This window comes from Pseudonaja textilis, chromosome 11 (genome assembly GCF_049901715.1).
Source record: "Pseudonaja textilis isolate UNSWEBS1 chromosome 11, rPseTex1.2, whole genome shotgun sequence".
Taxonomy (NCBI): domain Eukaryota; kingdom Metazoa; phylum Chordata; class Lepidosauria; order Squamata; family Elapidae; genus Pseudonaja; species Pseudonaja textilis.
This window is the reverse complement of record NC_142000.1, coordinates 22,819,411-22,841,432: the sequence shown is the minus strand read 5'-3', so window position 1 is coordinate 22,841,432 and position 22,022 is coordinate 22,819,411. Positions and strand designations below refer to the sequence as shown.

The window sequence follows — 22,022 nt, the reverse complement described above, 5'->3', positions numbered from 1 at the left end:
ATGAGTGTAATGGGACTAGAAGCACTTGTTCACAACAAAAGTATGTGCCAGAGTTGTTGCAGTACAGCCTGCGGCTCCAGATCACTCTTGTGGAGAGCCTGCAACCAGAGAGTTTGTGTTTAGAACCACCCAAAGTTTACTGGTTCTCAAGAAACCAGGCCAAACCCATCCTAGTCCAGCTTTCTATTTCTCCTGGTCCACTTGCCTCTTCTACATGCAAACAGGAGCTGGAGACCCATTTCTCTCCCACCAGTTACCTTGCAACCCCTTTTTGGATGTAGATTGCCCCTGAGTGGGAAGTAATAAGACTACGGGAGACCAAGACATCTTTTGTAAAGTTCCTCCCCCTAAAGTACTCCCATCCCCCTCTAAAGCCATCCATCCCTCACTTCCACTGCAAAACAATGTGCGTTGAGAGTCAGCTGCAGTAAAGAGGGTTCCGTAGGAGCAGGTCCAAGGATGTTTCCCAACTTTTCCAGCCCCATGGAGCGCAACCGGGGTAGGGGGTGGTTTTAGGTGCTCACCCCCTATTTGCCCAGTGGCCCAGTTTCCAACGTCACAGACTGGTTTAGGCCTGTGGACCAGAAGTTGGGGACCCCTGCTTTGCACAACCTCCCTCTCCCTCTGCTACTTGGCCAATTAAGGCAATCAGAGGGGGGCTCATTTGCTCTCCTGCCAGCCTCTGTGTGTGTGTGTGTGTGTGTGTGTGTGTGTGTGTGTTCTTGGCACTCGCCTTCATGCGCTCACAGACAAGGCGCTTCTCCTTGACTTCGTTCTTCAGCTGCTGGTTGTCCTCTTGCAGCCTCTCCCACAGTTGGTGCAGAAGGCTGTGGGAGGGAGGAGAGGTGCAGGGAGGGAACCCAGCGGCTCAGTCACCCTTACCCCCCCCCCCCGGTCCCTGCAGGCTTTTGAAAGGAAGGGGGCCTGGAACTTCAGGCCACCCTAAATTAAGCACGCACCTGATCTCATTTCACCAAGGGAGGGGGGTGGGTGGGTGGGTGAAGGAATCCTGCAAGTGCTACTCCCCCCGCCCCACACACACCCCAGCACCAAAGAGCAGCTTTTCTCACTCACTCTCTCTCGCCGGTGAGCTGGGCAATTTGCTTGATCTGCATTCGGAGCTTGTGGCCCAGCTCCTCATTCATCTGCCTGTAACAAAAGGAGGCTGCTGAGGAAGCGAATGAGAAAGAACGCCCCCCTGCCCCCCCATAGCAAACTCGGCAGAAGCATCCCTCTATGGTGACTGGGCAACACTCACTTTTGCTCCTTGACCCACTGGCGAACATCAGCCACCACCAGTTCGCTCTCCTGGTGCAGCCAGTGGTGGCCAGCGCGGGAGGCCTCCAGGGAGATTTGTAAAGAGTCTATCTGCTGGGTGAAGAAAAGAGCCATCTGGGTTGGTTGCCCTGCTGTGATCCAGAGCGCTCCCTCCAAAGGCCCTGCAGGTCACCTGCACTCTGTGCTTCTCAGGGCCATCCCCCCTCAGCCGCCCTCTGAGCAAAATGAAGGGCTGAGGCTGCTTCTGGTCTGATTCCCACCCACCCTTAAGGAGCAACAAGACCTTGACTGGCCAACACCATTTCCCCGTTCTGCCCTCTTGAGGTGGAGTGCAAGGGACATCAGGCAAGGAAGGGTTACTTCCTTTTGGAGAACTCCTCGAAACAGGCCATCCCAGAGGCCAGCTGAGGGGGTCATTTCCCTCCCCAGTCCCTGGTTGCCCTCCTGGGGGCCAGGAGTTCTTGGAAGAAAAAGCAGGGAGTCTGAGCTGCAAGTTATAGTGGAATTGTGGAGAGTGAAGAGAGATAAACTTCTGGCTAGCAAGGAGCTAGTGAAGCTTGGAATCTCTCCATGGAGGACGGGTGCATCCAGCACTCAAGGGGCAGCTGGGCCCACCCCACTCGCCCCATCCCCGTCCTCTAGGCAATGCCAGCTGGCAGCCTCCTGCCTGTTTGCCAGCACTGCTCCTGCCAAGCAAGGGCTGGCAAAACTTGGCCCCTCCAGAACCCTTCCCACCTTTCACGTTGGAAGAGAGGCTGGGTGGTGTGGGAGCAGTGGAGAAGCCAGAGTTGTTATTAAGGGCTTTGAGATCTCTGGTCCTTCTATCAGCTGATGTTTGATGGCTTTGCTGGTCCTGCCAGGACGCAGGAGTTGCCCAGCCATGGGGGATCAGCCCTCTGGGCTCACTCGCCTTGGTTGCCTGATGCTGCAGCTGCAGCCAGGCCTGCCTGAAGCGTCCATGCACCAGTCCCAGCACAGCTGTCTGCTTGGTCAGCTGCTCTTGCAGAGAACGGCTCTCTGCTTTCTGCTCCATCACACAGGCCTGCAGGGCCTGCACTCTCCACTCTGTCTCCTGTAACTGCATGGGAAATTGGCCATCAATCCCACCCCAGTGCAGGTGCTCACCGGGGCAGGGGGGCGGGTCATGTTCCTGTCTGCCTCACGCAGCTCACCTGCTGCTGCAGCATCTCCAACTCCAGCATGGCTGCTGCCTGCAAAGGTTGCTGCTTGGATCTGCTCCGCTCCTCCGTCAGCTCCTTTAGCTGTTCTCTGGCAGAGGTGGCAGCGGCAGCAGGAAGACCACCTCCCAAGAAGCTAAGAAGAAAGCAATGGGTTATTCCCTCGCCCGAAGGCAAGTCCCCTCCGCAACCTGGCCTACTTTAGCCCAGGGAAGAGACCTTTTCTGCTCCAGCTCTGCTTCACCTAGACAGCCTCTTCCAAGGAGAAGCTCCAGCCGGCAGCCATCTTTCCCAAGACAATGAAGCTGGAGGTCTCTCTTCACCGGCTGGTCCTGGGCCGTCTCCACTGCTGTGGAGAAGGAAAGGCTCAGGTAGGACAGGTGCAGGGCCCTGCATGGTCCAGCATGCTTGGATTGGGTGAGAATTATGGAGTAAGCTCTTTTGTACCGACAGAGACTTGGAAGCTTTGTCTTATTCCTGCCACTGTTGGCAGTTGATGCTTCGGGAGCACTTGGCCCAGGCATGAGAGGAATGAATGAAACACATTTTCTCCCTATTGGCTAGTGAGAGGGCAAGAAGGATTGGGGGAAGGAGCAACCCACAAATTGTGTCCTCTACCGCACTCGACACACCTGGAGCCAGCCTCCTTACCAGCCTTCTGGGGCTCTTCCGGTTTCTTTGGCCTCCTCAGCTGCAGCACTGGGACCCCACCAGACCAAGAGGCTGCTCGGCCTTGCTTGGCCTCCTGTGAGGCAGCAGCATTCAGGAGACGGGCCTGGTCCCAAAAGACGCAGCAATTAGCCCATGCCCTTTGAATGGGCCTGCCTGCTTTCTGGATGGCATGGAGAAGAGGAGGGGCGTGAGTGAGTACTGAGGTAGCCCTGGCAAAGCCCTCCTCAGCCTGGGCAGACCAGCAGCCACTCACCCATTCCTTCTGTGCACACAGCTGGTGGCTTTGTTCCAGCAGGGCCTGAACTGGGCAGGCCTGGTGCTGCAGCACAGCCAGTTCTCGCAGCTGCCGACTCTGCTCTGTTGCTGCCTCCTGGCACAGACTCTGTACAGCCAGTTCCAGGCGAGCCAGATCTGAAATGAGGCTCAGTCAGCTGGGACCCCTGGCTGCAGCAGGAAGGGCAGCTGAGGGGACCGGAGCGGGGCGGATCCTTTACCTTTCAAGGTCCTGCTGTTCTGCTCAGCCTCCCTTGCCAGCTGCAGCTTCAGTTCTTGCACCAGAGCCTGGTACGCCTCCGCCTGCTGCTGCAAACCCGCCTCTCCTGCCTGCTGTAGCTTCTAGGCAAGCCCAACCGAGGCAAACGGAGGTAGGTTTTTACTCCTGTTGTGGCAGGTTCCTCCCCCCCCCACCCGCTTGCTCCAGCTGACCAGCACTATCGGTACAAGACCCACCTGATGGAGCATCGCCTGGCTGACCATCTGCTTTCTGTGCTTTGTGTTTGAGCAGCTGTGAGTCAACTTGTAGGATGCAAACTCTCGGCGCAGGGCAGCCACTGCTTCCTTTTGCTGCAGCAGCTGAGACAGAGCCCATCTCAGGAGCCTCCTCCTCCTCCTCTCAGGAGGCACAACCAGCCTATTGCATATGTCAGCTTCCCACCAGACAAGGCAAACCCCGTCCCGTACTCAGCAGCCAAAGCTGGGTGCAAATAAGACACTTAAAGGAGATCAGGCTACCGTGGGACACAGGACAAGCACCGCTGAGATTTCTGTGTAAAAGCCAGGATTCAAATCCTTGGCCCTTTTACCAAAGTTTGACACCTGCTGCAGTTCCCCGCATGGAAGGAAAGGTGCTGTGTCCAGACTCACCTTGCTGTGGCTGGCTGCCAATTGTTCCTGCAGCTCCTGGGCGGTCTGGTCTTGCTGGCCTGTGAGCTGCATGTCCCAGCCAATCTCCCGAGCACCGAGCTGGCCAAGGCTGTCCTCTGCTTGGCCGCTGCTCCAAGGATTGTCCGGCTTCTCTGCCCGCCTGGCAGCCTTCCTCCTGGCCTACAGGGAAGCAGCTTAAGGTGAGGATGGTGACAGAAAGGCCTCAGCTTCTCACCACCCCCAGGAGAGGACTTGACTAGCGATGATCACCTCTCCTTGCAGGTGATGCACCTGACGCTCTAGTCCACCAGCTCGGCCCAGAGCAGCTTGGTATTTCTTCTTGTAGAGATCCAAGCTACTTTCCAGAATATGGACAGAAGCCTCTGCTTGCCTCAACTGCTCCCTCGTATGCTGGTGCCACTCGATTTGAAGAGCACGTTCCCTTTCCTGCTCCTGGGTCACTGCCTTAGACTGTCGGAGCTGTAGAGTATACAGAGGCAGAGGAAATAAGGGGCTGCCCTGGCACCTGGGGGAGGTAGAAGGGAGTTCTGAAACTCACCTGGGCCTTGAGAGCCCGGCACTCCTGGAGCAGCATCTCCAGGGTCTGATGCTGTCCTTCTAGCCCGCACTTCAGGCTTTGCATCCAGCCTAGGCATCCATCCCTCTTGTACTGAAGCTGCTCCACAGCTACCTGCAACTGCTCTGGCAGGGCAGCTTTGCCTGGACTCTGTGGAAATAGCACCACCCAGAGACCAAGATGAGGAGCCTCTTGCCTCTCGAGTGAGAGAGTACCGAAGTTCCTCCTTCCTGTGCAACAAGAAGGGCTCCCACCATGGCATCACCTTCTCCCCAACTGGCTGAAAATCGTCTGAATTCACAGCTGCAAGCCGACCATGCAGGGCTGCAGAGGCTATCTGGAGAAAGGGAGGAGGAGGAGGAGGAGGAGGAACGTTTGCCCAATGGATGTAAATCTGGCAAGGAAAATCAAGGGCCTCTCCCAAAGTCCAGCATAACATCCATCCAAATAATAATACAGTCCTGAATAAAGGAATGGAACAAACCCAAACGCACAGCAGAACCGTCAGCCTGTTGGAAATCACAAGTCAGCAAAGACTCAGGTGCGGGCCCTGCGGCTCAGACAATCTTGCAAATCAGAGGGGGGGGGGGCTGAGAGTCACCCAAGGGCTAGAGGCAAAAAATGGGGGCACCGCTTAGATATTCTGCTTACGTGCATGGAGGGGATGGACGTGGTGCCCCCCGCCCTCATTCCATGGCTCTGACTGTCATGGTCCTTCTCGGGAAACCATGTCTGATTTGGCAGCTTCTGGGCTTTGATTCCTATGGCATCACTCTGCTGTGCAGAGATTTGTAACCAACTTTCCTACAGAATGTGGCACCTTTCCTGGCATTAAACCCAGGTAAGCCGCAGTCCCCTTACGTGGGAGGCCCAAGTGGGGCTTCCCTTTCCTTGGCCCTAACCCAGGAGATAGAGGCTTGCCATTTTTGTGCTGTAAGCTGCCCAGTGTCAGAGGTGGGGGGCGAATGAATGAATAACTAAAACATCACCCGAGCAGCCTCTGGAGGAAGGGTTTTTCAGGCCTGGCTAAGTGGCAAGGACACTGAAGCAGCACTTGCTGGTGGAACTTAGGACAATGACTTCCGATGACTTCACTGTTGCTGAAGGAGGAGGAGACACTCTTCTCAAGATCTAGGAGGTCCTTCTGGTTTCTGGAAAACCTTTCTGAAACAAACAAAACCTGGCCTGAAACCAGCCCAGGGTTTTGCTCAAAAACAAGCCTCAAGAAGGAACCATATGCCATGTTATGACTGGCAAGTTCCCTCTGAAATACTCCACCCCCGAGGCTCTTTGGTGCCTGAAAGGCACAGGCCTTAACAACATTCATCTCCAACATCATTAAAATGTTTCCTGGAAAATTAATTGAGATACTCATTAAAAATAAATTAAGAAAAATGTGTTGTAGAGTGCTTGCTCTGAGCTCATAAATCACAGCTCAAAGCTTTGGGTGGCTGTGCAGACAATTAATGTGAGCTAATTTGTTTTACCCTGACTCTGAAAATGAGAAAGCAGACAGAAAGCTTAGATTAGGCCTGTCTGTTGGGCACTAGTCAGGATGCATATTTTAGGACAGAACAGGAACATTGTGGGATGTCAAAAGCCAGCCAGGTTGCTGTCTCAGAGGCCCTGACAAGCTGGGTGTCCATATCACGGAATGGGCAGAATTCTTCCCCCTTTGCAAACTGTCCTCACCTTCGCACTTCACTGGCAGGAGACCTGCAAAACTAGCAGCATGTTGGCTGGAGAAAAGTGCCATAGAGCATCCTTACCAAATAACGTGGGTTGGAAGGGACCTTGGAGGTCTTCTAGTCCAACCCCCTGCTGAAGTAGACGACCTTATAGCATGCCAGACAAATGGCTGTCCGAGCTCTTCTTGAAAAGGTCCAGTGATGCAGCACCCATCACTTCTGGGGGTTAATTGTTCTCATTGTCAAGACATTTCTCCTTGGTTCTAGGCTGCTTCTCTCCTTGGTAAGCCTCCATCCCTTGTTTCTTGTCTTGCCTTCAGGTGCTTAGGAGAATAGGTTGACCCCACCCTCCTCTGTCACAGCCCCTCTAGTCCTTCTCTCTGTTAGACATACCCAGGTCCTGCAACCGTTCATCCTGAAGTTTAGCCTCCAGGCCCCTAATCCTCTTGATTGCTGTTCCCTGCACTCTTTCTAGTCTGAAGATCTTTTTTGTACCCAAACCAGCTGCAGTAGCATTCCAAGCGTGGTCTCACCAAAGCAGCCTAAAGCAGCGCTATCCCCCCCCCACGTGAGCTTGATGCTACCTGTCCATTGATGCAGCCTAGGGCTCGGCTGCTTCCAGCTGGGAGGAGAGCAGGAGAGGAGGGACGAGGGAGAAGCCTGGTGGAGTTGCCATGTGTGGCAGCGGAAGGACTGCTGGCCAGGGATGCCTTCCCAGAAGGGACGTGGCTACATGGCCTGCATAAGCCCTTTCCCATTTTTGGTTCTGAGCAGAACCAAGCAACCATGAAACCTGGCCAGATCTGCACCATCTGATTGTTTTTCAAAGAGACCCCAGAGATCGACTTTTATCCCAGGCAGGAGGCCAATGGGGAAAAGCCACTTGCTCGTTTTTGCAAAGAAAGGTCTGTCTGTCTGTCTGTCAATCACGGGTGGTACATCAGATGGCCAGATCTCTCCCTCGAAGCTTTTCCGGAAAGGAGGCCACAGTGTTGAAGCCTCAGCATCCCTAATACAAGGCAGCCATCCCAGGGACGCGCAAGGGCCCTGGACCTTCAGCACACTTCCTGCCTGTACTCTGGCGCTGGGGCAGAGGCCAAGCAGCCATGCTGGGGGCCTGCAGCTCTGCAGGAGGGCGGCAGGGGGAGCCCCCCGCCTGTACCCGAGTCTTCTCCCCCACTTCCCCCAACGAGCTCCAGTGGAGGGATCCCCAAATGGCAGCTCTGAACAGGCACCTTGATTACTAGGGACAGCCTGGCAGAAGGCCAATGCATTAAGTGTCTTTTTCAGAGCCCTTCAAACACCTTTCTTCTGTCAAGAACTGTCATAATTTGCTCTTTGAGGCTCTTGGAAGGGAAAGGGTGAGGCAGTGGGGGAGGCCCTTGGGGGACGGCCTCTCGTGAGAGAGGGAGGCACTTATGGGGGCTGCCAGCTTTCCCCGCCTTGGTCAACTCTCAGGGCTGAAATGAAGGGAGGGGGCAGATGCCGCATGAGAACTCCTTGCTTCCTCCAGCTGTCTCCTCAAGACTGCCACAGAGGGTCCTCCAAAAAACAGCTGGAGAAAGGAGAAGGAAGAGAAGGGGAGGGGAGGGAAGGGAAGGGAAGGAAGGAAGGAAAGGGAAAGGAAAGGAAAGGAAAGGAAAGGAAAGGAAAGGAAAGGAAAGGAAAGGAAAGGAAAGGAAAGGAAAGGAAGGGAAGGGAAGGGAAGGGAAGGGAAGGGAAGGGAAGGGAGGGAGGGAAGGAGGGAGGGAGGGAAGGAGGGAAGGAAGGAAGGAAGGAAGGAAGGCCTCTCTTGGGGCTATGGGCAGGAGGGCTGTCCAAGCGACAGCCGCTGTGGAGGGTGAGATTTCATCAGTGCAATCTTCTTCCCCTTCCCAAGACCAGGGTTGCTCCCACCATTTCCATCCCCAACTGCATTTCCTCCCTCACTGAGTAAAATCCCCCAATGTGCATCCTGCACACGGCCAGCTCCAGACCAAGTACAAAACCGCCTATTTAACGCAATGGCCGAAGCACTAAAATACCCCAGAAAAGGGCAGGGTAGGAGGGCTGAATGAGTTCTCTCCATACCCAAGGGCTAGCCAGTAGCCAGGAGGGGCAACCATGATATGCATGGCTGGCAGTTGCTTTCTATTGGGAGCCAGACAAATGGAGTGGGTGAGGCCATTAGTGGGACTTCAGACAAAAGCATTTGAACCTCCCTTTCGATTTGTACAGTGACATTTCTATTTTCCTATTTCATTTCCCTCCCCCCCTCAACTCCTTCCCTGCCCCTCCCTCCCTGCCAGTACCGAGGCTACAAAAGTGAAGGGCATTTCCCTCTCAAATTCTGATCTCTTGCATTGGGTGCCCGCTGATTTCAGGTAGTTTTGGCACAACTGGCCATCTACATTCTCCTTTGCTCAGACAGTTGAAAAACAGGGAGCAGAGACACCAAACGGTTCCCCCACTGCAGGGACTCCCTTCCCGATGGATTTACACTGGAACAGGAGGGTTCTGACATTCAGCAATTATATAAACAGGAGTGTCAAACTCATGTTGTCACGGCAGCGTCACGTAACGTATTGGGACATTTTTCCCCTTCGCTAAACTGGGTGTGGGCGGGGCCATCCCGTGATGCATCTGACCCGTGGGTTTAACACCCCTGATCTAAAGCCAAAGGTCAACAGGGAAACTGACAATTCTGTTACTGACCCAGGTCAGCATTAGGAAATCTTTCACAGCCTGAAAAGAGCTCAAACCGAGGTAAGCGAGAGAGTGGCTGGGACAGGTGGGCTCTCCTCAGTGGCAAAGGTGGACGCCAGCAAGAAAGCTGGGAAGGGACCACCCTGGAAGTACTCCCGGTGTGTGTGTGTGTGTGTTTCTAGTCACCCCATTTCTGGGGAGACGTTGTAGTGGCTAATGTGGCCAGGGATTCCAAAAGAGCAACAGAACTGTTAGTTCCGCAGGGCCAAAATCGAAACAACAAATTATTGAAAGTCAGTATGTCCAGGGATTTACAGAAGAAAGAGAAAATGATGGAGGCCTCTCCTCGGGGATGCCTGGAGGCATCTGCCCCAAAGGAGCGGCCAGGTTCAGGTTCTGGAGAGCACCAGCCGAGGCCCCAGGCCAGCAGCCTTCCTCTCTCACCCAAGCAAGCTTCGCTCTAGGAGGGGCCCCACCCTTGCAAGCTGCTGCTTCCTCTGTGCTGCCCTGCAAAGGGGATGGCAGGCACCTCCAGCAGCCACTCCAACTGTCTTCTGGGCCCAAGCCCCCCTCTTGGGAGGCAGGCACCTGCCCACACAGGGTCTCCTGCTAAGGCTCCTTCTGGAGTACCCTGGAGGGCCGGATTTGGCCAATAGCTGCTCCCGCCCATCAGCTGGGGAAGCAGCCTCTCCTGTCAGAGAGGAGGCCAAGACCCAGAGACTCCAATGGCCCCACCTGGGGAAAGGGTGCTCCCGGCATGGTGGCCAGCCGGGCGGGCCGAAAAGCCAGATCCATGCTCTCTTACCTGGTCCCAAAGCTGCTTTCCTGGTCTTGCTCACTGCTGCCCTTCTAGTAAGGTAAGAACCAAAAAAATGAGGGCAGGGAACCACTGCCAAGGAGCTTTCGCTCTTCTCTGCTTTCTCGCAGCAAGACTGGCCTCCAAAGTTACTTGTGAATTGCCTTTAGAGCTGCACGAAGGAAGGGAAGACCCCTTTCCCTTCAAGGCAGAGACGCCTGGCAGCCTCCCCCAGTGGGCCCTGGCCGTGGGCTGGTTGGCTTGGCCTGCAAGGACGGACTCTGCTTTCCAGTCCCGCAGGAGGGAGGCATTTCCCCTGCGTTGGGCAACCAGAGTTTTTCTCTGCTGCTTTTTGGAGTAGAGAGCAGCTGCCTTACCTGCAGCCAGGTGTCTCCTGACCACACGGTTTGCCCTTCCACTGAATTCCCGTGCAGTTCAACTTGCTTCTGTCCCAGCGGATGAGCACTTTCTATCTCCATATCTGGGTTCCTCTTGCAACGTTTCTGGCTGGGCGCCAGTTTTTCAGCCTGAGGAAAGGCAGGAAAAGGTTTATATTAGAAGCCCCAGATTCTTTCTGCCCTTATGTGTTTTGCATAATTCTGTTTACTCAAACAAGGAACAGCATGATGTGTACATATGTACATCTATACTCATTGATTAGGCAGTGTGAGCATTTTTCAGTAGCCCTTGAGGAGAGCTAACGCATGGACAAGAATGAGACAAACAAGGACCCCGCATAGAGAAACAAGCACGCAGAAGCTCCAGGTAACAAGAGGGTAGCAGAGAGAATGTCGCCTGTAAGTTAAAGAACCTGCTCAAAAGGCCTTTATAAAAAGGGGAACTGGACAAGTCCCCAAAGGGCAACCAATGCCAGGAGGAGCTTTTCGGCTTGCAGATGTATCCCCAGTGAGGCCCCACCCTCTCTGCCTTCGCTGACCAGCCCCCAGCTGTTCCAGTGGAGAAAGAGTTAAAGTCCAGAGAGCAGCTGAGAGGGGCTGAGCTCCCTCCCCAGAGCAGGGAGTTCATTCTTTCCATCAGAAGCCAATAGTCAGGTTTCATCTCTTTAGCAGCCTAATCAGAGATTTCTTAAGGATTTCTCACAGGTTGCTACTTGGCTGGAAATGGCTCCGAAGAAAGGCCCAGGGATCCTTTGTCTTTCCGTTGCGAAGGGCTGCCAAGCAGGGCAGGAGATTGGGGGGGGGGCAGGGTTTCTGACAGAAAGCATCCTACCCCCGCAGCACCTTGGGGCCGAGCTGTGCTTGGGACAGCCCCTGAAAGCTAGTTCCAGAGGGAGGCAGTTGTGGGCTGCCCTCTTTCCAGACCTGTCAGGCTCTGCCTCCTGCTGATCCTTCTGCTCGCTGTGCCGACAGGTCCGACTTCTGGCCGGTGAGGGAGAGTGAAGTGCTCGGCCAGCTAAAAAGCTTCAGACTGGCCCTTCTGACCTGCAGCCTCGGCACCCGGCAGTGAAACGGCCTGCAGGCAGCTCGCCTCTCAAGACACCGGTGCCTGGTGGAGGTGGAGGTTGGCTTTGCATTTTTTTAAATGTAGAAAATGAAATTAAAGGGAAGCATGAAAGGTAAACCCATTTTTGCCTTTTGAAGGACACATCATATTATACATTGCAATGTCCTACCTGTCAATGAATACTTCAGCTTCAACCATAACAACTCAAGAGCAAACAATAGATACAAACTCAAGGTTAACCGCACCAAACCGGATTGCAGGAAATACGACTTCAGCAGCAGAGTGGTCAATGTCTGGAATACTCTACCTGACTCTGTGGTTTTTTCCCCCAACCCCAAAAACTTTAACCTTAGACTGTCTACTACTGACCTCACCCCTTTCCTAAGAGGTCTGTAGGGGGCGTGCATAAGCGCACCAACATGCCTACCGTTTGTTTTTTTATTTTTCTTATATGCATCCATTTCATGTATTCATAACTAGTATATACTTATAACTGTTATCTTGTAAAGCGACTGACAAATAAAATAAAAAAATCAGCAAGCCTGAAAGAGTTGGCTAACTTCCTGGCACTGCTGCCCTGGCAGAGACCTTTCCAGCAGCTCTGCTTCCCAATCAAGGGACCCCAGGTAGGAACTGCCCGCCCCCCCCCGCCCCCCACCTTGCCTCGCTCTCCACGGCAGAAGGGGGCTCAGGACCCTTCCTCTCGGTGCCTCCCCAAAAGCCCTCGCTCTCCAAAGGGGCTGCAGGGTTATGGTGTGGCCATCGTCCTCCCAGCCCTCCCCCATCAACTGGATGGTGCCAACCGGTTGATAGACAGACATCTGTAATTTTTCAGCTTTAAAAAACCATTAATCTGCATGCTAATTACAGTCAAGCTGGCAGGAGGAGGGGAGCAAGAGGGAAGGAGGGAGCGAGGCGCAGAGGGCGGGCGGATGGCAAACTCATTGGCACAATGCCATCCAGTCAGTGGCAACGCCACACTTGCATGTGATAACAAGAGTGGCTGGGCAGAGGAGCCCGGCATCCTGCATTCAGGCCAACCCAAATGAAGCAGGGGGCTTCCCAGAACTCAGAGCAGGTAGCCCTGGGCACAGGGGCCAGGAAGGTACTCTCGGATTTCTCTGGGCTCCTGAAAGCCCACCCAGGCACCCACAGGACCCCCACCATCAGCCCTACCTTCTTTGGCACCCTGTGCAGCAGAGCCAGCACAACAGAAGACAAAGGCTGCCATCTCTGCCACCTTGGAAACGGCAAGGGAGGAGGGGCAGCCCTGCCCACTTGCCTCTTCAGCCAGCATTGGGGTGCCTGGGCACCCGACCCAGTTCCAGCAGGCAGAATGCCAGCAGCTGCCTTCCTCCAAGCACTGCTTCTTTGCCCACCAGAGGTTCATTTCAAGCTGGCACTAAAGAGACAAAGAACCCAAATTTGCACCAGGGCAGCTGATACCGATGGAAAAATGGCGTTAAGTCTCAGGTATGCCACTTTCTCTGACAACGATCAGTGTGCCCAAAGAAAGGCTTCTCCCGCCAGAAAGTCAGCCTTGTGCTCCCTAGAGGAAAAAAGGGTGTTGGGCGAAGGACAGATTGGCAGGAGGAGCACCAGGGTGGACCCGGCCATGAGGACACACGGAGGAGGTATGTACAAGACAGGCACGCCTGGATACCCACTTGCAGGGCAGGTGTTCGTCCTTGTGCAAACACGAATCCCGAGGTGTGTTTGTAAGAGGGAGAGGGTTTCCAGGGGAGATGGGCAGGGGGTTGCCTGTAGGGATGCTTGGCTGGAGGATTACAAAAGACAAGTGGATGAAGACAGGGAGGTGGGCGGGTGGGAGAAGCTGGGCTCTCCCCTCCTTCCCCCAGTCCCCTCCTCAGCGCTTCTGCCAGGAGGCTCCTGGAGGAGGGCTTCCCCCCCTGCCCTCCAAGGCGCAGGCAGGGCTGCTCATCTCTACCCCTCCTGCAGTGCAAGGCTTTTCCATCCCCCTCGCGGACATCATCGCATTAAGTAAGCCAAGCCACTTTGGGAGGGCGAGCCCAGTCACGAGGGAGGCAACAACCCCCTCCCCCTCGATGCCACAAGCGTCCCCTCCCCTTCGGCCCCCGAGCACTGGATAGAGCTCCGTGGTTGCAGCAGGACGTGACCCCAGGGCCCGAGGAAGGTGCCAAGGGGGCCCATGCAGGACCCGTCACCTTCCTTCTTGGCCCTGCTTGGCAACCCCATTTCCCTTTTCTTTCTGGCCCCAGGGCCTCCTCCACCCCAGAAGTAGCTTGGAGGAGCGGAATTGGCCCTGTCCTGCGCCTGCCCCCGCCCCGGAAATGAGGGGCTGAGAACAAAGCCCCCGCCCCCTCACTGGAGAGCTTCCTTGGAGGCTTACCCAGAGGTCGCTGTCGCTCTCCTGAACGCCTCCTCAGCTGCTAAAGCCAGAGGGCTCCACGGGGCACAAAGGCAGCAGCAGCTTTGGGAAGAAGGAAAGGGGAGAGGCCGTCTAGCCACAGGAATGTGGGCCTCTCCTCTTTCTTCACCCCACATGGGCAGGGAAGAGCTGGCAACCCATAAGATACCTGGGGGGAGACTGTCTCTCCGATAGAGCCAGCCGGTTCCCTCTCAGAGGCATGGAAGCCAGAGCCCCCCCCCGGGGGGTGGGCTCCCTGCTGGCCTTTGCAAGGGCTCTTCCCTGAGGGGAGTCGGGGGGAATGGTTATCACCTGCTTGCCCCCCGGAAATGTTTGGTTCCATGCAGGCACTAAAAGATCGAAGAGCAGCCTTGGTGGAGAGTGGACCGGCCTGGGCCCACGTGACAGCAGGATAACAGAGTTGGGAGGGACCTTGAAGGTCGTCTAGCCCAACCCCCCTACCACTGTGGACAAATGGCTGCCCTATCGCCCCTTATAAACCTTCAGTGATGGAGGGGAGCCATTCCACTCCTGTGCTTGTCCCTGCTGGGAAATTTCTCCTTGGTTCTAGGTTGGGTCTCCCTCTAGTCTGACCCAGAAAGGTTCGAGGACACCCAGCATGGCCTCAGGGCCAGCAGAGGGGCCTGCTTGGAGCTCCTGGGCTTCCCTGGGTCCTTCGACGCTTAAATGTTGCGTCTTCCTGGCTGTTTCTTCTGCTGCTCCATTTAAAACTCCACGCCCCTCCCACAAAACTGCCACCCAGGAGGAGGAGGAGACTGTTGAGAGCAGCGCCTGAAGAGCCCCACGTCCTGTAGCCCATTGGTTTCTCCCCCTTCCTGGGCAGGCCAAGCCACCCTGTTAGCTGCTTGGGGGGTCTGCCTGGAGACGGTGGCCACAGAGCCCCCTCGCCTGCCCCCTTTTGCCGATAAATGGCTCGGAGCACAAGCAGCAACCGTTGGAAGGAATCCAATGAGGCAGGAGAGGTGGAAAACGGGCAGGTCCTATCAAAAGCACCGTCTCCGGTTCCTTCCCCGGCCAGGCAGTTCCGGGTCAAGAGCAGAAGGGAGCCTCCCTCTCCACTCGCCTCTGCTCATCACACCTCAGAGCAGCCACTGGTGCCCCACACCAAACTGCACGTTTCCTCATTGCACGTTGCGGGATTCTTAAAACTCCTCTCCATTATCTCAATGGTGTCCAATTTCAACATTTTTCATCCAAAATTGTGCTCTATGAAGATGAGGAATCAAAAAGGGGGGAAGATAACAGAAAGATAGAGGGGAAAAGTTCTGCATTCTTCCTTTGTTAAGTACAAAATCCATCCATAATCCAAACACCACACATTTTATTTAAGATAAAAGGTCGGCATCTGGAGTGAAATGGCTTGGCCACGATGCCCCCTCTCCTCAATGGGTCTCTGAAGGACTCCCACCATTACCAACAGAACTCCTCCGGAAGAGCCGTCATCAGAGTTTCCGGTGGATTTATACTGCCTTTATGGTGTCTCTCCTCCTGCTCCTTTCCTGGAGGAGTCAGCCCTGACCCACAGCCAATCTCCCTGCTGTTTCCAACAGCTGAACCCCCGGCAAAGGGAGGGAGCCGGAGTCCACGCAAACAGTAGGTGCAAACCAACTGCTGAAGTCCACAGCTCAACCTGCCAAGGGCCAGCCAGGCAGACTCCGCTCTAGGGGCCCGGTTCTAGCACAGAAACTGGACTGGATGCAGCTGCTTACGCTCCGAGGGAGCCACGAACAGTTTGCTGACCTTCCAGGGAGCAAATGACGTTTCATTCTACGTTTAGAAGAAGCTTTGTTCATAAAGAATGATATGGAAGGAGAAAAAAGAAATAAAAGGAAATTTCAGTATCCAGAGGTTTCCTTTGATGCAAGTGGACCAAGTGGTATCTAGCAGGCAACCCTGCCTTCAATCTTAGGGATTCTCTTCTCTCCTTCACATGCCAACAAAATCAAAATTCAGTACCAGATGTAAACAAAATTACATGTAAGCAACAATGTGCAGTTTTTGTTTAAATATTTGCTTTCACGGAAGCTCCCCTGCCTCGCTGTCATCCTGTTTCCCGACTTTCTGCTCAAGTAACTCTACTCACTGGATTTTACCTGCTACAGAAAACACACATGTATTATTGTTGTTATTCGATGGGCAACTTCTCATTTTAACTGCCTTAAATCTTCAGCAAAGATGCCCAGCATTTCCAAAGCAAGCCAGAGCAATTTCCTTTGCAGCCAGAGGAAAGCAGCAGCTCTCACCTATCAAACACACACAGAGCCTCTGTAACTCCAGGAACTCATATTTCCATTGTTTTCAAATCCAACAGCTTCCCCGATCAATTAATCAAATGGCCCAAAGGTTGGGCATTTAGTATGAAAGGTGAACTTGCCTTTCCAGCAATAGAGCAGTATCTCCTACGACCTCCCTCCCTCCCTTTGTGTGTTGGTGTCTGGCCCAGGGCCTCCTTACTCTACCAACTCTCCTTCTCTTCCCTCCCAAGCCACGGAATAGGCCCCCAGCCAGCCATTTCCAATTAAGGCTACCACTTTCTGGCTTCTTCTCCCTGACCCCATGCAACCCCCTGGTTGTACCTGGGGGAAGCCAAGGGAGGGACCAATGAGCCTTCCCATGTGGCTGCCCTATAAGAAATCCAAGTAGAAACCTTTCTAAGCGATTCCAAGCCAGCGCATGAAAAGGCCGCACCCCTCTTGCCCAGCGGGAGGAGGGGAGGAAAAGAAAAGAGCCTCCTTATCCGTTCTGCTTTGGAGACCAGTAAGGGGCGGTCCTAGTGCTTACCTTCTGTTGCCCTGGCAACACTCTCCTGTCAAATACAGATTATGGAAAGCGCGTATTATTTAGCTGCTGCCTCAGTAGCGTTCGGCATTTCTGAATTCCTTACCAGAAGAGTTAATGAGGCAAATTGGAGGTTTGCCTGTCTGCTCACAAGGCTCCTCCAGGGCCCATCGACTGGCAAGTGGGCTGTTTCACTGATGGTGGGAGGAGCAATTCCTCAACTTCAAGCTGGCCTCCATCCCTGAAGGTGAGCCCACCTCTCCAGCGGGTTCAGAAGCAGGAAGAGGCCTCACTGGGGAGGGGAGGGCAGGCCACCGCTGGCCCAGGCACCTGCAGCACTGGAGGAGAGCCCTCCCTTGCAATAACCTCTGTGACCACAGACCCAGAACCTCCATCCCTTTGGGAAGAGGTACCAGCATCCTCCTCCTTGGCTGCCTATCAGTGATCTGACTCCTGACCTCCCCCACGGTTTCTGGGCACAGCCAGCTGGGGGGAGGGGGGGGCGCAAAGCCAGGCCTGGGAAGAGTTGCAGCCTCAACAAACCTGTGGCTTGAGAGCCTGGACCCGGGAACGAGCCCTGCCTCCAGAAGGAGAAAGGCTCCTCTTGCCCCTTTCCAGGCCAATCACCTCAAATCCTTCCAGTGGGTCCTTTGGAAGGGGGACCCGGGTGCAACTGCCCTTTTCTCCTCATTGAGCAAGATTTCTCTGAGCACACAGAGCATCCAGAGAAGCCCCCTGGCTCACGGGAATCCTGTGGCTTCACACCAAAGGAAAAGGAGACACCCAGCTGCAGCCACAATGGGAGCGAGGGTGGGGGCTGGGCAAGGGGAGAGCTTCTCTTGGCAGGGACCCTCTCACAGGCAGCCAAAGCCCCAACTGCCACTCCATGACCCCCATAATGCAGGACTGGAAGAAAAAGAAGACAGTCAAGCAAAGGGAGAGGCTCTTCCACCCTTTGCAGTGCCCGAAGCAGAAATGGAAGCCAGGCCCACTGATGCCATGACAACCCTCAGAGCCTCCAAAGCATAGGGCAATGGTGAGGGGAGACAGTGAGACAGGAACCAGGGAAGATCCATCCTGTACAATCACAGGAAGGGAGGGATGCCTGAAGCCTAAGTTGGCCAGGCCTCCACCCCCTCAACTCCTAAAGGCCTGGGCTGGGCATGGAAAGGGCAGGGGAAGAAGCCCCCCCGTGCTGCATTTCTAGAGTAGCCCCTCCCGTCTCCTCCCTTTCTTCCTGGATCTCCAGGCTCCCCCCACCCTTTCAAAATTGGGAAAAGTAGGATTTGTTCCAGAGGATTCTGACTTTTAATCAGGGTGGAATATTCCTGATGAGTTGGGCAAAAAGACATCAAGTCTCCAATCCCAAACTTTCCTTGTTGTTAGTCGCAAAGTCATGTCTGACCCATCGCAACCCCATGGACAACGTTCCTCCAGGCCTTCCTGTCCTCTACCATCCCCCGGAGTCCATTTAAGATCACGCTAACTGCTTCAGGGACTCCATCCAGCCGCCTCCTTCTCTGCTGTCCCCTTCTTCTTCTATGGCCCTCCATCATTCCTTCATGTGTTACGGCCTTGTCGTGGCGAAGGGGCTTGCGTAGCTCAATGAAGCTATGAGCTCTGCCGTGCAGGGCCACCCAAGATGGGCAGGTCATAGCAGAGAGCTCTGACAAAAGGTGATCCACTGGAGAAAGAAATGGCAATCCACTCTAGTATCTTGGCCACGAAAACCCCATGGATAGGACCAAAAGCCTTTCCTAGGTTTCTTCTATCTGTTTACAAAATGTGAATATTATCTTCACTTAAAACATGAAAATAGTTGACATTGAATCAGTCATACGACATAATAAATAAAATACCTATATAAAATGCAGCAGTTTTTTAAAAAATCCCGGGCAGTTATTAGGGCAGTTAGCCAAAAGGCTGGCAAAGAAGATAGACTTATTATTGGGATTAATTTTTAATAGCAACATTCCTCAATGACTGCCTAACCTTTCTCAGGTGCCATGACAAAAATTTTTTTTGTGAATAGAAGGTGGGGGAGGAAGAATCCAAAATTGTCAGTGAGACAGTTCTTTTTGCAAAACATCCAGGATAGTGTGTGTGTGTGTGTGTTGCAAGCCTTGTTCCTCAATACCCCTATTTTATTTATCTTATTTAGAAACTGCTCAATTTGAATAATGCTTCCCAGAAATCCACATTTCAGATTACTGAAAAGATTTCCTTTACTTTTGGGAAAATGGCATTATTCTGATAACCTAGTAAGATTCTTGGAATCTTGGAAAGTAGGACAAAGGTTCTCAAAGGGAAAAGAGAGCAACCAGACAGCAAGGATTGTATGTGATGGAGAGAGAGAGAGAAAAGGCTGCCAGTATTTTTAGCACTAAACATTCCTGTCAGATCCTTAATGTAAAGAACTCCCACACCCTGTAGTGCCATCAAGACAGGCAACTCCCCCCCACATCCCCCCAGCCCAGCCCAGCCCAGCCCAGCCCCTGTAAGGCAGGTTCCCGCAGTTTTGCCTTCTAGGGCTGCCCTGGGGGACGCTCAGAAGGGCTCAGCCTAGGCAGCAGCGACCGACCGACCGACCGACCGAGGAAGCCAAGCGCAGAGCAGCCAGGCCCACGCGCTTCCGGTCTAAGACAAGCCGCCGCTAAACGTTTCGAGCAAGCAAAGAGCAGAACGCTGCATGTGGAGGGAGGCCAAGGGTGGCCAGGTAGCCAAGGGCACCTGGGGGAAAAGGGTTCAGCTGCGAGTGGGTCACCGAGAAAGACCCGCGGGACCAACCTCCAGCTGAGAAGGGAGCCGCTCCTACCCAGGGCCGCCATCCGAGCCTCCGGGACAGCTATTCGGCACAACTGCAACGGTCGGCGGGATTCCCCTCGCAGTTCCAAGGGAAGCGGCGGCCTTTGGGGCAGGCGGCTCCCGGGCCGCCAGGAGAACTCAACCACAGCAGCGCCATTTCCCGGCGGGCGGTTCTAATAAAGGCGGGGAGGCGGCGAAAGGTCCCCTCGTCCACGCCGGTCCCAAGCGGAGCGCACGGCTGTGGCCGCCCCGGGAGGAAAGGCTGCAGGCCAGAGCTACCTCCTTCCAGCAGAGAAGCCCTTCCGGCCCTCCGGGGACACTGGGCACAGGCAGCGCCTCGGAGGAGCCGTTTGCGCCGCCTCCGATGGCCTGTAGGCCAACCACCGCGGGGGCCAAGGGGGAGTGGGAAAGAACCGCCGCCGCCGCCTGGCACCCGGCCACCCCGCCTTCAACGGTGGCCTCCAACACCGCCCGCTGGCCCAGGCCGGGCTTGGCCCTTGCGTGGCTCCGCTTCCGCAGCGCCAGGAGGGTCCCGGGATGCCGGGGGAGGAGGCCGCGGGAAGAGCACGGAACGCACAAGCGGCCCCAAACCCCGAGGAGCGGCGGGCCCTGAACGGAGCGGCGCCGCTCAGCTTCGCCCACCGAGGAGCAGCCCCAAAGCCGGGCTGGGCAGGGGCGCCGAGGAGAGCTGGGGCGCCCCGGGGCCAGCCGAGCTCGGGGGGGGAGGCCTACCTCGCCGCGCCGCCAGCAGCCTCGGCCTTCAGGCGGAGCGAGCGGGCGAGCTCGCGCCACGGGCCCGCCTGGCCGGCGCCCCCGGGCCCTGGCCCCGCCTCCCGCCGCAGCCGGCCAATCGGAGCCGCCCGGGGAGATCCGCGCTCAACGGCCGGGGCAGAGCAGAGACGCCCGGCTGAGACGCCGCCGGCACCAGCCAATCGGAAAAGGGGGCCCGCCGTTGCCCGGCAGCGGGAGGACGCTTCGGGGCGGGGCCCGCCGCCACGTGGAGCCCTCCGTGCAACTCTACCCGGAAGCGCACCTGGCGGAACCTCCTCCCCCCAAATTGGAGCCTCCGGTTTGCCTTCGTGCCGAGCGCCCGGGTCCCTCGGGGGTCGGGCAGCATCGCCCCGGACAGCGGAGGAGGCGTTTGGTCGCCTCTCCCCATGAGCAGCATCGTGGACTTCAGAGAAGCCTCTTCCGGTTCCTTCCCCTCCAAGCAAAAGTCGATGTTTGAACTCCCTGTGCAAATCGGTGCACGGATACCTTTCCTGCTGGGCTGCAAAGGGACATGGCTGCAATGAGGCCCGGAGGCCCTCCTGAGTACGAGTGAAATGTTCTCCCTTGGCCCTGAAGGCCTCTTCTATGCCAATCTGGGAGGCCAGTGACAGGATTGTGTGGGACAGAAACTGAAGGCCATCCTTTAAAAATTGCCTAAACCCCCCCCCACCCCACCCCAGCTCTGCAGTCACATGGAGCTGTGTCTTTATCCTGCATTGTTGGCTTCTATCTTTTATTTTGAAAGACCTTCGGAAACAATTCTGCCAAGAGTGGGAATGCCAATCTGGTGGAGGGCCAAGGGATAACAAGGAATTGCTGTGTTCACACGGGAATTAATGCTTTATTGAATCAACTCATTATCTGGGGTCACACCATGGTCTGAACCATAAACTAAGCAAAGATAACAGGGACCACTCAATCCGAGTCTTGACCAACATTGGTATTGGTTATGATGTGGTAGGAATAGAGATTAGCAGGGACTCGGCCACTGGTTTCATTTAAGGATGAAGATGTGCTTTCTCTTTTGCTTAAACTATGAGACGCAATTTCTGTTGGCTTGAGGGCCACAATGGGCAAGATGAGGGTGCACTTGGGGCAGCATATGGAGGAGCCTTAATGGCACCTTACAGCTCTGCAAAGAAGATCCAAACTTTGGGGGCCACTTATCGTGGATGCCAGAAAAAGATTCAAGGTGCACAAAAGAGCAAAGAAAAGTGAGTTTTGCATCATGTCAGCCCAGCTGACCCAAATTTGCATCCTGAGCCTTAGTGGGGAAAAGGAAAACCCAGAAGCATTCCGCCATCCAAGAGATAGCCAATGCTAACTCTCATCTGCCCCTCAGACATTTTGGATTCTGTACAAATTCTGATACGTTTACCTCAAATTTGGTCCAGCAAAATTGTTTTCCTAAGGTTTTTTTCTTTCTTCAGGCTGTAGGTCTTGATTTTTGGTTCTGCTTTATCTGAAAAACAGCCTCATAACTTCAGCATCTTGAAATCAGGTGGCCTCAACTTCCTTTCCTTTTGCTGGGACGTCAGCAGGCTCAGCTTCCAAAGTTTCCCTGCAAGGGCTCCTGAGAACCTCTGCTCAGTGCGGCCTTTACTTGGCTCCCTGAGTGACTCCTTTCCAAGCCCAAAGTTCCTTTGGAGTCCTTTCACCTTGCTTATCAGAACAATATCATCACTGCCATCCATATCCAAAGCGTATGACTCACAGAGATCACTTAAGCTTCCAGCTTTGCAAACTTTCGTGCCAGTTTATATGTTCATACAAAAGT

At 54.8% G+C, this 22,022-nt stretch overlaps 1 protein-coding gene across 4 annotated transcripts; it reads right to left on the bottom strand.

The window, feature by feature from the left end:
- Positions 1-85: 85 nt before the first annotated feature.
- On the bottom strand, positions 86-20,323 carry PMFBP1 (polyamine modulated factor 1 binding protein 1). 4 transcript variants are annotated; one of them, XM_087940772.1, is made up of 16 exons: positions 20,207-20,323; positions 10,395-10,544; positions 4,831-4,998; positions 4,542-4,751; positions 4,272-4,451; positions 3,858-3,980; positions 3,623-3,743; positions 3,382-3,539; positions 3,108-3,288; positions 2,676-2,805; positions 2,451-2,592; positions 2,189-2,356; positions 1,259-1,371; positions 1,075-1,149; positions 734-827; positions 86-288 (listed from the first exon to the last, which is right to left on the bottom strand). In XM_087940772.1, exons 2-16 carry the CDS (start codon positions 10,494-10,496, stop codon positions 211-213), a joined length of 2,043 nt encoding a protein of 680 aa, XP_087796898.1. In that variant the 5' UTR covers positions 10,497-10,544; positions 20,207-20,323; the 3' UTR covers positions 86-210. The 4 variants fall into 4 exon arrangements, with proteins under 4 accessions (XP_087796898.1, XP_087796895.1, XP_087796897.1 ...); XM_087940769.1 differs by lacking the exons at positions 86-288; positions 734-827; positions 1,075-1,149; positions 1,259-1,371 and having other exon boundaries at positions 1,694-2,356; XM_087940771.1 differs by lacking the exons at positions 86-288; positions 734-827; positions 1,075-1,149; positions 1,259-1,371 and having other exon boundaries at positions 1,694-2,356; positions 3,108-3,231; positions 20,207-20,288.
- Positions 20,324-22,022: the final 1,699 nt, after the last annotated feature.

Excerpts from the sequence above, each read along its gene's own strand:
- PMFBP1 (XM_087940769.1), bottom strand. The coding sequence starts at position 10,496 with ATGGAGATAGAAAGTGCTCATCCGCTGGGACAGAAGCAAGTTGAACTG. Across the intron at positions 4,999-10,394 it reads CAGGAGACACCTGGCTGCAG|AGTCCAGGCAAAGCTGCCCT; the intron begins GTAAGGCAGCTG and ends CTATTTCCACAG. Across the intron at positions 3,540-3,622 it reads GAACAGCAGGACCTTGAAAG|ATCTGGCTCGCCTGGAACTG; the intron begins GTAAAGGATCCG and ends GCCTCATTTCAG.